The 14,285-nt window shown below is 38.1% G+C and overlaps 1 protein-coding gene across 1 annotated transcript in view; it reads left to right on the top strand.

Moving 5' to 3' along the window:
• Positions 1–13,994, top strand: part of MS3_00005897 (uncharacterized protein) — a 34,914-nt gene extending 20,920 nt beyond the window's left edge. Inside the window, exons 8-13 of the mRNA XM_051213991.1 lie at positions 3,024–3,874; positions 4,161–4,289; positions 5,663–5,758; positions 6,461–6,616; positions 8,763–8,849; positions 9,924–13,994. Of these exons, the coding sequence (XP_051070011.1) occupies positions 3,024–3,874; positions 4,161–4,289; positions 5,663–5,758; positions 6,461–6,616; positions 8,763–8,849; positions 9,924–10,316 (1,712 nt within the window). The 3' untranslated portion in view covers positions 10,317–13,994. The remainder of the gene's footprint in view (positions 1–3,023; positions 3,875–4,160; positions 4,290–5,662; positions 5,759–6,460; positions 6,617–8,762; positions 8,850–9,923) is intronic.
• The last annotated feature ends 291 nt before the right edge of the window (positions 13,995–14,285 follow it).

Raw genomic sequence — 14,285 nt, 5'->3', positions numbered from 1 at the left:
AGGCAAGCTCTAACTTGGAATCCTGAAGGGAAGCGGAAAAGAGGAAGGCCAAAGAACACATTACGTCGGATAATAGAAGCAGATATGAAAAGGATGAATTACAACTGGAAGGAGCTGGAAAGGATTGCCCAGGACAGGGTTGGATGGAGAATGCTGGTGAGCGACCTATGCTCCTTCACGAGGAGTAACAGGTGTAAGTAAGTAAGTAATTGCTAAAATTGGACCACCATCCTTAAAGACCTCTGAAGCCGATCCATCTGGACCAGCTGCCCTTCCTCGTTTCATATTAGCTATAGCCTTTTGAATTTCAGCTAGAGTTGGGGGACCTACTTCAATGTTCCATTCACACTGTCTGGGAATGGAGGGTAGTTGTAGAGTAGCTGAAGGCCAGCTGAACTGTTCTCTGGAATGTTTCACCCATCGTTTTAAACGTCTGGACTGGGAGCAGATGAGAGTGTCGTCTTTTTCCGAAATATTGTGACTTACACTTGACTTATTAATTCCAGTTTCTTTTATTAGTCTGTAGAGCTGTCTTGTGTTCCCTATAGCCGCCGCCTTTTCCATCTCTTTTGCTTTCGTTATCCACCACTGCTCACGGTCATTCCTTATACTTTTGGTTAACCTAGATCTGATTTGTTGTCGCTCTTCATCGTGTTCAGAGCCTGATGGGATGAGTTTACGAGAATCCATCAGTGCAATAGACCTAGAGGAAATCCATTGGTTCTTTGTAACTCTGTGGTTTAAATCACTGATAGATGTCACTGCTGTTTCCACAGCTGTTTGTATATCTTTCCAAGCAACATCTGGGTCAGCCTCGTTTTCAGAACTACCTAATTGTGACCTCAGTTGTTCCTGGAACCTACTTTTGGTTTTCTCGCTAATCAATTCAGTTCTAATGGGTCTTTTTAGTGGGTCTTTTTTGCGTCCAGTGAGGCGCAAGTGGATGCGTGCCCGTATTAGGACGTGGTCGGAGTCCAAGCAGGTACTCCAGAATGAGCGACAATCTTCAACCGACCCTCTCCAAGTATGACTGATGGCAATATGGTCTATTTGAGTTCATCGTTGGTTTGGTGTAGGGGTCGCTATGTTAGACGATGTCTCTCCTTATGCTTAAAATTTGTGTTTGCTAAAAATAAACGATTGTCTGAGCACAGTTGCAGCAGACGATCACCATTGTCTGTTCGTTGTGCCGGAATACTAAAATACCCACCTAAATGCTTTTCTGTTTGGTTTAAACTACCTATCTGGGCATTAAAGTCACCGGCTACGGGTACTATGTCTGAACGTTTAGCTTTCTTAAGAAGTTCAGATAGCTTTCTGTAAAATTCATCTTTCATTTCATGTGAGCTGCAGTCGGTGGGAGCGTAGGCAGAAACGACCAAAAGGCAACGACGTGTGTCCCTATCCTTCCGAGTTCTTGCGGAGCCGTTTAGCCGAACAGCACATAAACGACTGTTAACGGGGATCCACTCTAACAGTGCTTGTTCCGCCCTCATGCTTAGTGCTATTCCTACTCGTGCCAGTCCACGAGAGCTGGCCATCGGGTCACCAGATACACGGAAGGTGTATCTCGTTGGCTCTCCGTTTTGCCGAGGTGAGGTCAAGTGAATGACCGCACTGGGACCCTGTATGCGTGTTTCAGAGACACAGCGTACATCAATGGTACGAGATTCTAGGGTTCTAGCCAAGGAAGCCTGTTGATCGATTTGACATAGGGTGCGTACGTTGAAGGCTCCAATATGTAGTTTGGAGCGAGGTTTCAGTAGATCTGGGACAGTGTTTTGAGCGCTAGAATCGTTGGCTATGGTGACACTTGAGGGGGAAGTCGAAAAATGAAGTTTAAAGGTGAAAGTCGATGTAAGAGGAGTAATAGGAAGTGAAGACGGAGGTTGATTATGAATACAATGGTCTTGAGTGCTGTTGGAGGTATGAGGGCGGTTATCACTTCCCGGTTGCCCACACCGTGGAAGGTTTGTTCTGGAGGTACCTGAAAAGGAAATTGGATTAGAGGTGGTCTTAGTGAACTGAGAGCGTGACCGCAGTGCCCAAGGGACAACTGCTTGAGGTCGGTCACACACGACGTTTTTATGGGTAATTTTTGTGTTAGCTCCGTACTTGTTGAGACCTTACCACCGGAGACGGATATCCGTGGGATAAGGTGAGGTGTGCATTTTTAGGGTCGACCTTTTCTAACCCCACCCCTCCTTGTGGGAAGGCAGCATCGCTGTTGTGCTAGTTGTCTGAAGGAAACACCTTACTGCTGCCACACCTCTGTACAATCAGCAGTACGACTTTACCTTCGGACCTTGGGTTTGTTGCCTTTCGTCTTACCACTCTTCAACTGACTTGTCTGACATGGTAGGACCTTGAGGAACGATTGTTCCAGCCAGTATAGCTCGGTTGCTTCATTACGATAGGCGAGCGCGACCACCACTTCAAGGTAGCAACAATGGTCGTGTTGATTGATTGATGTTTGTAGTGTAATGGATGGATGAATGGTTCAATTTTGTAATAATCTCGAGTTTAATACATGCACATTGGTCTGTTGCCAAAAGGGTTTAATTTCTATTTGATTATGTGAATATGTGAAAAATGTATAACTCAGTCAGTTGGTCAGCCAATCTTTGGTACTATAGGGCATTAGAAAATGCATCGTCATCATCATCACACATAATGACACAAGAATATTGTGAGAATAAATTGCCAAGGTAAAAATAATGTAATTGAAGTGGTGAAATACTACAGAAAGGTAGCTCACATAAAACCGAAAGTGAGTAAGACTTTATTTTTCTTGAACATTTCATTTTGGTGTTTATTGGAAAGAAACAAGTGATTGATGGGAAGCTTGGTAACAGCTTCGATTCTATGTTAGGAAGTCGTACATCGTTTATGGAAGCATTCTGGAGTATAAAACTCATCTGTGAATAGTGATCATAAAGTCAGTGAGATTGTGGTGATGTTTTCTATCAGTTTTGTAGAATGTAATTGATGTACGTTGATGACACTATTTTTTCTCTATTTAGCGGATGACGCTACTCCGATTAAGAAGCGTAAACTTCGTTCTCGTTCGGATACTGTGACAAATCATGAGAATATCAGTCACCAGAGTCGTAGTGGTGGTGGAATTGGGACAGCAAATGCAAATAATTCACCTGTAACAACTGTTCATGCTGGTTCGTCAACTGAATCTTCTAATGTGTCGTTGTCTTCAAATGCTGTTGCAAACATGGATGTGATTGAAGATACACATGGTTGTTCAACTGTGACTGCTTCTTCTCAAAGTGACAGTTATATGGATAATGAAGAGAAGAAGGTGTCTGTCGGGAGCTCTCAGTCTACAGTGCTGACGGATAAAGATAGTACTGATGTGCATATGACTTGTGTTTCTGAAATGGAAGGAGGATATTCTGTTACATCGTCTACCACCACTTCTTCTTCTACTAATACTACTGCTACTACTACCACTCATACTCATACTCCTACTCCTACTAATACTACTACTACTACTACTACCACTACTGACAATGATAACAGCAACAAAATGGAAGTGGATGTGAAACCAGAGATGTGTGGAACTGCTGTGTCAGTTGTGACATTGAATATGGATGGATCGAATGATGTGAATGTCGTGTCATCAGTCTCCGAAGTAGGAGTGACGACGGTGGTAACAACAACAGTAGGTGTAGCAGGAATAGCAACATCAACTCCATCATCATCGTCATTAGCGGAACAGATAAGTGGATGCTATAGTGAAGCAGATTGTGATATGAGTTATTTATTTTGTCCCTCTGCTCCTGGAGATGAAGATCGTAAAGATGTTGAGTTGTTGAAATTTCAAAATCCATATGACAAAGCTGCTGAACTGAACAAGAATGTAAGTGGTTTCAGTCAGTTAGTATTATTGATAATGAATGTTGACTGGTTGGTTGGTTGTTGAATGGGGATACATTTAAGTAGTATTGTATTATCAGTAGTAGTATTTGTAATAGTGTAATGTTTGCTGGGGAAGTGTTAACAGAAATATTGTAATGATTGCTTTGTTTTGAGTGAAATATATTTGGATAAATTTAACTCCTTATGTATGACTTAGCTGTACTAATGAGATTTGTAAATTCTTTGCATGGCTTGTTTTGATGCAATCAACTACACTACTACAACAGTTGCGTGAACTTGTCAATAATCTGGTGAAGGTCCATCCGAAAGCACCTTGTGGTTATCAAGATTACCTGTTGGTTACTCGTAATTACCTATTGGCTAATCAACTCTCATTTGCTACATATGTGAAACGTGTAAGTTTTTTAGTTATTTTCTGCATTGTTTTTTAGTAATGAGTGAATGTTGTGTAGTGATAGTGGCAGTATTGGTTGTATTTAAACGATAATTATTGGCTTTGTAGTAGTTGTAAATACTATTTTGTTTGATGAAGGTGATTTATAATGTTAATTTGTTGAATATGGTGTGATATTTGGCGACTTGAGTTTCTCATTGTCATTCGTAAGTGTTTATTGTTCGATCTAATTTGTTTTTCTACCTGAAGTGTGTATGTTTGTGTTTTTTAAAACTGGTTCATAATAAAGACGGACTACCTGAATTCACCACATCCATGTGTATTTACCAGTTCAACTACTTCTGTGAAACCAGTTATGTAGGGTGTACAATTCGGCAAGTCCGTTATCGTATTGCAGAGGACGGTACGTGTTGGTTGAGCAAAGGACAGATAAGAATAGTTAAGAGTTCTACTCCCGCTGACTTTGTGGACACATGTCATCAAATTAACTTGAATAAAACTTTTAAGGTTATCTACTATATTCCATCAAATTTACCATATGGTTTACGAGTTCGTCTGTTGCATATCACTGAAGCCATCGGAATCCATGTTTATAAACTAAACCTTTACATCCGAAAGAGATTTGTGCAACCATTCTCACCACTTTGTCTATCGGTATAGGAGTGAATTTGTAGCTGAACTTTTTTGTAACCCTTTCCTTCAAAAATATTTGAACTATTTTCCAATTTCTTCCACTTTTGTATTTTTACATATTCTCAACAATCGTCTCTAGATTCTTACATAACTACAATGATACTGACCTTTCATCAAAATATTCTGTTAGTCCCCTCTTTTTGTATATTGTGCATTGCAGTAACTGTTCAAATTTTCGATTGGTTACTTTGATTACTATGATCTCCTTCCTTTCAATTACTCAATATTATTTTATAATTAATGTGTCATTATACAATTATTCTGTAACATAACTACTCAACGAGTACTATTTCATTATTGTAAGTGATATATATTAGTGTAGAGCCATGATGAGAATCTAATTAAAAACAGAGGTTTGTGTGGAGGTCCCAACTACGTTGATGATATGTGACTAATTGATCATTCCAGTGAGCTGTATGACCTGTTGTGTGATTGCACTCACTCATGGATGAGTGTCTACACTGTTAACTATTAGGGTGACCTTGATTGTCAAGTTATGTACTAGAATGAGTAAGTGAAGACTGAAACATTGTGATGTTTTACGATTTAGTGGTTATTCCAGCCATGAATGAGATGTGTAAACATTGAGGCAGTTTATTCTATGAGTCATTTAGGACGTTGTTTGTTTTTTTGTGAGTTGTTTATTAATCGATTTGTTTGTCTTATTTGTTTATCATGTAGTCAGCACCGAGTCATTTGGAAGCGACGTTTGTGGAATTATTCAATGAACAAGAAGAAGAACGCTATGCTCAGGCATTGAAACACCAATCAGAACGAGTAAGTGTTGGTATTTACTGTGTTGGATGCGTATTTTGTGTGTGGGCATGATTAGAAATAGAGTGATTGAAAGTGAAATATTTTGTCAATACTTAGTAGTAGGGATTTAAGCATTGTGTTGTGTGTGTGGATTTGAATGACGACAGAGTTGTTAAAGTAAAAGATATGACATATAGTAAGCGTGACTTGGAGATCGTTGACGACGAGAGCAGTAGGGAATAAACTGTCCACGAAACACGCGTCCTAGATTCCACTGCTAGCCACTGTCCATCATTGCTTACAAAAAGCTTGTGAATTAAAGCAATATCGAGGCATACGCACGGTATGCGCATATGCCAATAACAGGCTGATCAGTTGCAGTCTCAAACCTCAATAGGAAGATATAAGCCAAACAATACCAAGTGAATTTAAACTGTTCACTGTTGTAAAAATGGTTTTGATGAATGTGAAATGTTTTATTTTGTTGTATGGACAAGAGAATAGACTGTATTTGTATGTCAATGATGGGTAAATTGGTACGGAATTAACGTAATGTTGATATTTGTGGATTATTTTGCCAACGTTTTTTCATTTGAATTGTAATTTTCATAATCATTAGTTGATTTCAGATCTGTATGCTTATGGTAATGACAAATGTTTGTATGAAATACACTGAATGTTTATTTCAGCTGACTTTTTCTAGCCTTTTATTATTGTTTGAAGGAACACTTACAACTGGGCGCAGAACAAGCTGTTTTACGTGCTCAAACACGTGGTGCTTTAGCAGTGGCCAATCAATCGAAACCATATTCGTTTTGTTCAATATTATCCTATAATGATTTGACGTATATTCCACCAGTTGGGAAATTAGAGAATCGAGTGAGTAATAGTAGTATATTTGTTTTCTCTTCTTTTTATTTGTTTATGTTTATGTAATTCGAGTTTATGAAACGAATCAGTGATGTGTTGTCATATTAGTCGGAAATGTGAATATGAATATTGGAAGGTGATGAGATGTTGTCAATCCTTTATATTTATCATCTGTTCGTGATATGGTTTATGTTAGTTTTGTATGTATGCAGTGTGTGTGTGTGTGTGTTGTGAAGCCAAGATTTATGTGTTGGTGCTGGGAGTTTGTAAAGAATGTTTTCAAAGTGATCGACTTGTGTTGAGTAGGTTTGTTTAGTTTTCCGTGTATTGTTTTGTAAAGCTGAGTTCGTATGTCACTTGGTTTTTGGAGTTTTCTGTATGTTTCTTAACTTCGTTGTTATCGTTACTACTGTTGACATAATGTATTGTGAGATTGTGGTCTTTTAATGAGATAAAGATCCTTATTCCACTGCAAAACGGAGAACGATTTTGTTGAAATGCTGCTCTCCACTGTTTAAAATATGTGTAGGCGCATATGTTGTGTTTGTCGACTCATATGTACATTTGTGGTGTATGCTACTTATGTCGACAGACGTAATTAGTGTGTTGTAACAACATTCAGATATGAAATGTCTGATAGCAGAAGGTAGGGAAGATTGAACTGAAGAACTGAAGAGAAAGAGAAATATGGAGGAATTGGGAAGTGGAACAATCATGAAGGATGTAGAGGCTGATTGATGGAGTATTCGCAAATGAACTATTTGATATGGTGGAGAAATGTATGGTTTTCACATTTCACGAAAGAACTCTGTAATTTTACATTAGACAATAAATTGGTGTTCCCCACTGTGTAGATGGCTCTCGGTGAACTCAAGGAAGCCGAAGACATTCCATCTAATCGTCTTTTGGAAGAACATTCTAGGATGTCGACGTGTGGCTTCCCGACTGAACAAATGCTAAAAACCACTGCATGCGGATTGGATGATTTTAGTGATTATTTTCTTTTTCACTAAGAACTATGAATACCCGAGTGTTTCGTACCATATTTGATTGGTTGTAAGAAACTGTTCATGTGGAAGATATTGCATCATATATTTTTCTAACTATTATATTGTAATAATGATTATTAGCACCACAGAAGGAATAGCTAAGCACAATAGTGCGCCATAAATTGGGCTACATAAAGCGTATTAAACATTTTTATGAAGCATTCGAGGAGGAAAAATTTGATACCATGATGATGCTGATCGATAATTGAGAACCATCATGGTGTATTTTTTGAGCAGTACATTCGGATTCGTTTATCCGGTTGAATTTTCTGTTTACTAATCTTGTTTCTTGTGAAATTGTGTAATTGTTAATGAGTAGTAGTCGTATTAGTAGTTACAAAGTATGCTTCAATGTGAACAATCGCGAATAGTGTTGTCTTTGTGACTTCTACTTGTTGCTATGAGTGGTTGTTTTGTTTTGAATTTTATCGTCAACTGTGTGTTGTGTTGTTGTGTATGACTGTTGTTGATGTTCTTTGGCTATGTAGTTAGTTGAATTGAGTAATTTTCACAACTGGATTTTGTTGTGTATTATGGTTTTCTAAACGTAATTTTGTTTTGCTGCTGTCCGAGCAAGTTAATTGTTCACTGTATTCGATTGTACATGTTGTGAATGAGAAGAAGAATGCTGATGGTTTGTTGAACGTTGTTTTGTTGAGATTAAATCTTTTGGATTGTTGATATGGGGATCAGCTCACTCCGTGTAGTAGTGCAGTATGAGACATCTGATGGTAGAGAGTATTACCTACCTACTGTACGAGCTAATTCTCCTATGTATTATGAACAACGGTTTGGCTGAAGACAGCGTGCATGAGTGTGCATACTTAGTTGGTGATTTACAGTGTTATTGTAGTTGTATATTTGTAGTGGTGGTGGTGGTGGTGGTGTGGATGTTGCATAAAAGCAACATTGTTTATTTGTTTGAAATTTGCTTGTCGATTGTTTGAACTGTGGGCTTTATCAGTTGTGTGCAATTGAAGCAGATGAAATAGTATTTATGATTGTAAGTTGCTATTCATCATAGGTACCTTTTTACATTGTTGTATTATCTGTTTATATATGTACATATTCTGTAATTTTGTGTGTATGTTTTGGTGTGTTTACAGGAAGAAGAGAATATACGCGATCGTTTCACCCCTCGTACATTTATCGGTTGGCTTCAAGACATTATCGATACATTTCAGAATGAAAAGGTGAGCTGAAGCATCATTTGATAGTCATTTATTTGGGGGTTGTGAAGTTACCTGATAATTCTGAACGTTTTGAAGTCAAACTGATGGTTGGTTGATTAATATGGTTGAAGTTGTTTTGCGGTGAAATAAGAACATGAAGGAATTTGTCAGGTACGATGAATGAATGGGAATATTGATATAAACGACAAAGTCAAGCATCTTGACAATGAAATGAGACTATGTAAATGAGCATTTACCATATAAACAGTGTTAACCTATAAGTAAATAAGGTGTTTTCTTGTAATGATGGACAGTGTCGGAAATCTGATTTTGATACACGACGTGGTACATACTAACTCTCGACCTGCCTACTTAAGCGAAAAAACATGATTGGACGGGAAAGTATTTTGCCCTTACTTACTTACTAACGCCTGTTACTCCTCGTGAAGGGGCATAGGCCGCTCACCAGCATTCTCCATCCAACCCTGTCCTGTGCAATCCTTTCCAGCTCCTTCCAGTTGTTATTCATCCTTTCCATATCTGCTTTTATTTCCCGACGTAATGCGTTCTTTGGCCTTCCTCTTTTCCGCCTCCCTTCAGGATTCCAAGTTAGGGCTTACTTAAGCGAAAATACATGATTGGACGGGAAAGTACTTTGCCCTACCGAATGATATGCACAAATACTCACTTTTATATATCCCGTAGAAAATCAATCCATTTCTTAACGAGTGATATATACTAGTCCTCCATATTAGTTCTGAATATGATTGAATGAGCTTTTGGGTTGGCCACTTCTGATTGGCTCACTATGTCACTTGGCAGATGAAAGGTTAATTCAGTCAGTAAGAATACTTTATGGATGAAATTTCTACACTCTGTTAACTGAGTCTAGGGGTAGAATTTTACGACTCTGTGACTGGGGTGTTACAGATGTCGGATGAAGCTTGGTTGTGTATGTGAAGACGTTGCGGATCGATCGGTGCGTGTGTACTGTAGAGAGTGTAACAACAACACTAAGTGCGTTATTTTATATCTGTTCATGGTGTCCTCCTCTCACTCTCATCTGTGTTTTTGCTTGTACATTTTTGTATTTAGAAGAAATTACTCTGTCGACAACTTCATGAGGCTGAGTCACTAATGATGGTGCAGAAACTTGATTGGGAAATGAAAACGCGTGAAACATTGGCGTCGAATATCGATTGTATTGGTGTTGTGGATGTATTCAAAGACATTCCAGCTAATTATGTTCCACTAATCCCAGTGCCTAATGATTTTCCACTATTCGCTCATGATCCGGTACATCGAACGACAACGACTACTACAACAACAGCTGCGCCGGTGGCGGCGGCGACAACAGCGACGACAATGTCAACCACACCGAGTACTCCGATCCCCATCACCCCTACTACCAACACCAACACACACACTGCCGTCAATCATAGCCCAACGGTATCAGCAACGACAACTACGCTGACTAACAACTCATGATTGATATGATGAAGGGGACTTGTTGTTTTCATTTTCTTAGTGATGACATTTATGCATTTTGTCATACTTCTCCTTTCTTAGCTTTGATTTGATTTTGCCTTCTCATCTCAACAAAAACAGCCGGCAAACTACTGACATTCTACTTCTTCATCCTCCTCATCACATTGACTTTGTGTTTGTGTGTGTCTGTTTGTTTGTGTACATACTTTGTGTGCTGATGGATTGACTAATTTTTTAATGATTTTCTGTTGTCATTATCTTTGTCCTCGTCAGTATTTATGGGATATTAATATGTCTACTGAATGTGTATCTGGTAGATTGATGATGATGAACAGTTCGTGTATATGTGTGTGTGTTGGAGTTTTATTTCTGTGTTGTGGTGAAACTGTCTTTATGATGTAATTTGCCAGTGTCAGTATGACTGGTAACAATAATCTTTGTTAATTTTACTATGATTTGTATAGCTTCTTTATTTATGTATTCAGCCACTTATTTGCGTAATTAATTAAATGCATATGTTTATGTACCTGAATTATGTAAGTAAATATATTTATTTTTTCTTTGGAATAGTGGGGTTTTCCCCTCATCTAAATGATACAGTATGGTGTCCAAGTTTGAAAATGTAGCGGATTTGAAATCCTACGATTTTCTCTCAAATTGTTTTAATATCGCTGTTTATTTGGGTGTTTGTCATCGTTAGACAAAACTGTTGGTACTAAGCCGTGGGAAATGTTTGAGGGTATGCTTGTACGTGACTGTAGTGTCCAGTATCGGTATACACATTTGATTAAGACGTTTGTGCAAGCGTCTGGGATTTTCTAGATGTCCACAAACCAAACTTCTAGACAATAATATTTGGTGTGTTGTTGTGTTTCAGATTGGTGTTTCTCCTTGTTGATATTGTTGTTAAGATGGAATTTATTTTAGGGGGAATGATTTTTCAGTTGACGAGTATAGGAAGAGTGACTTAGAAACGTGCATGTTTTGATAACTAATCATTAAAATTAATATTCAAGACTTTAGAAGGATGTAATAAAATGAAATAGCCGTTCGTTACAATAAAGTGTTAGCTGCATGAAAGAATGATGGATTTCATGTGTCTCCTTTGCCCACAGATTTCACTTTCGAGAAGATGGATTGCTTGTGCTTCTGCAGTGTTTATGTTAATAATTAACGCTGATATCGAGCCAAATCTTTTGGCAGTTCAGATAATTTGAAAGAACATACCAAGTAAGGCGATGTGACTGAAGTTCACAGATTGTTTTAATATTGAAGTGTTGATTGTTTTACGTTAACCTTCCGTAAGCTACTCAGGATTATGTTTGGAGATAGGTGTGGGGAGCGCTTGCTTTGTGTGGTCGATGTAACCTGTTTCATAAGAGCAGGTGAATTTCTAAACAGATTGACGTGACCCAATACGAGGATTTATCCTTGACACATCGACGGATGATGGGACGGTTGGAAAAGACAATTCGAAGCTTGGTGGTATGAAAAGCTTTCCCGGAGATTTCTGTAGGTGATTCATCAAAATTTCCACAGTGATGTTTCCCTTGAACTTGATTTTCATGGAGAGTTCCCAGGAACGGTGTGAGGTCTTGTAGATTGTAATCTAGGTCTGATGTACCGGTCAACAAAGCTGAATGGATAGCCGTTCTTAAGAAATATTTGTCGAGTTTGGCTAGTTTATCGTCTATCATATTATCCGAGCATTTTCACTTAACCGTTGATGATAAAGATTGAATTAGTTTTCTCTTTCTATTTAAAGGGATCCAGCCGTAACTATTGGTATATAATCCATTCCAAGTTGGTTTTCGTTATATCGACCTTCCGTAATGTACCATCTTGTCTTCTATTTAATGAAACATCGAGGAAATGAAATTTTGATTCGAATGTAAATTTGATGTATTTAGGGCAACTACTGAATGTTATTTTATTTATTTATTTTAACACATAGATATTGTACAATGAGGCACCAAATACATATACGCCACACAAATCTCATTCGATATGTGTGAGGGCTGTGACACTGCCCGGGTGCCCAAACGGAACCAGGTGGTTTTCTTAGGGGGCCGCTCCCCGAGCCTTCGACCTGAAGGTCTGATCCACAAGACAGTGGAGCATCGTAAGGAGATGCAGTCTTATGATAGCCGGTGACCAACGGTTGGTTCATACACCATTTGTTCCGTCGGGATACTGGAGCCCATGTGCACCGTTGGTTTGGGAGCCGGTTAAAGCGCCGGACATTCTCTCTTCTTCCTCTCATTTTCGTAAACTACACCCCCGCTACGAGAAGGCAGTGAGTAGGACTTCCCTGGCAGAGGTTGTGTGCGTGTGTTCATGTGAGAGCATGTCGAGATGGAGGGATCACCCCACTCTTGGCCATACCAGGTCATTTGGGGGCCTTATCTAGGGATTCTCATCAGCCCTACTGGTCTGGTGTGTGACGAAATCTCAGCATGGATACAGAAGGCTCAACTATTGAATGAGAGAGAAAGAGAGTCCTGTTTGCATTACATATAATTGTCATGTTGTACGTGATATTGTCTAGTCATATGTGTCCGTATTTATTTACACTGTGAAGTTGCTTTTTTCATAGATCATAATTTCTTGTTAGAAATTGGGTGTATGATTATTAAAGTAATAGATATGTAGCTAATCTAGTTCTACATGTTTTAATGTATTAAAAGTTTTCATAATGTATCTGTATTACCGTACTGCAAGCATCTATAAAAGCTGTCTGTGTTTGTGTGTAAACTAAGTAATGATGTCGGTAATATGTTTATTGGAGTGAGTGTCCGAATTATAGTCTTCATAACAGATTGACCACCGGATATTTATATATCATCGTTTAACAGTTAGAAACTAAACAGAGATATTATTCCATAAAGTGAAATGAAGTTATGTCAAATATATGCCATAATTTCTGAAATCCATCAGTTGATTGATAAAAATGACAATGCTCATATATTGACAACAAACCTAATATATTAGACTATATCATAGTAGAATTCATTATATTTATGGTTAGCGTTTTTTTAGCTAGTTAGTTTTCTACAGGATTGGGTCGCTAACCCCATGCCCAATCCTCCTCCTTTACCCGGGCTTGGGACCGGCAGTCGCACTAGAAGAGCTACAGGCGGAGTTAGAATTCATTACACACAATGGGAATTAGTACAAGTTATAAGTGTATACTTTTTTATTTTGTTTTAACGTAAACAATTTAATGTATTCCCCCATGTGGTTTTATTTAATTTTACTCATATTCTAAACATCACATGTAACAATTCCATTCTATAGTCATATGACTTTAATTTGTCCATGTGTTTACATTTTAGTTGCTATGTCTATTATGATAGTTTTGTTTTATATATATCTCTCTGTTCATTGTGTGTCCATCTGTCTATATTTTCTTTTGTTGTTGTTGTTGTTGTTGGAATTATTGCTAAGATAGTAATTATTATTTTCGATAAAATCTAAAATTGATATTGTTTATGAATTTTAAGTTGGATTGATCACTTTATTTTTTCCACTTACTTATGCCTTTTACTCCCAATGAAACATAAGCCACCTGAAGTCCCTCTGGGGCTACTGCCAGTCCCAAGCCCGGATAAGGGAGGAGGGTTGGACTATGGGGTTGGCGACCTTATCCCGTAGAAAACTAACTCGCTAACAAAACGCCAACCAGGAAAAAACGCTATTTTTTCCGCAATGATCTATAATGACAACATAACCTGATGTCTAGAAAGTTTTCTTCATTTTTTCTCATAACATTTGTATATATTGTTTACTGAAATGTTAGATGATTAAAAATTAGTAAGAACCTTTACGGAACACTAGCATATGAGATTGATCTATTTCATGTTTGGTGCTATCCTTATAGAAAAAGTTTTATTTATTTATTATTATTTAAATACATGAATATTGGTACAGAGGGGCACTGAATATATATGCGCCACATGAGTCACTTGA

This window comes from Schistosoma haematobium, chromosome 3, assembly GCF_000699445.3.
Source record: "Schistosoma haematobium chromosome 3, whole genome shotgun sequence".
NCBI classification, from domain to species: Eukaryota; Metazoa; Platyhelminthes; class Trematoda; order Strigeidida; family Schistosomatidae; genus Schistosoma; species Schistosoma haematobium.
The sequence above is the reverse complement of the archived record's forward strand: the minus strand, read 5'-3'. Positions and strand labels throughout refer to the sequence as shown.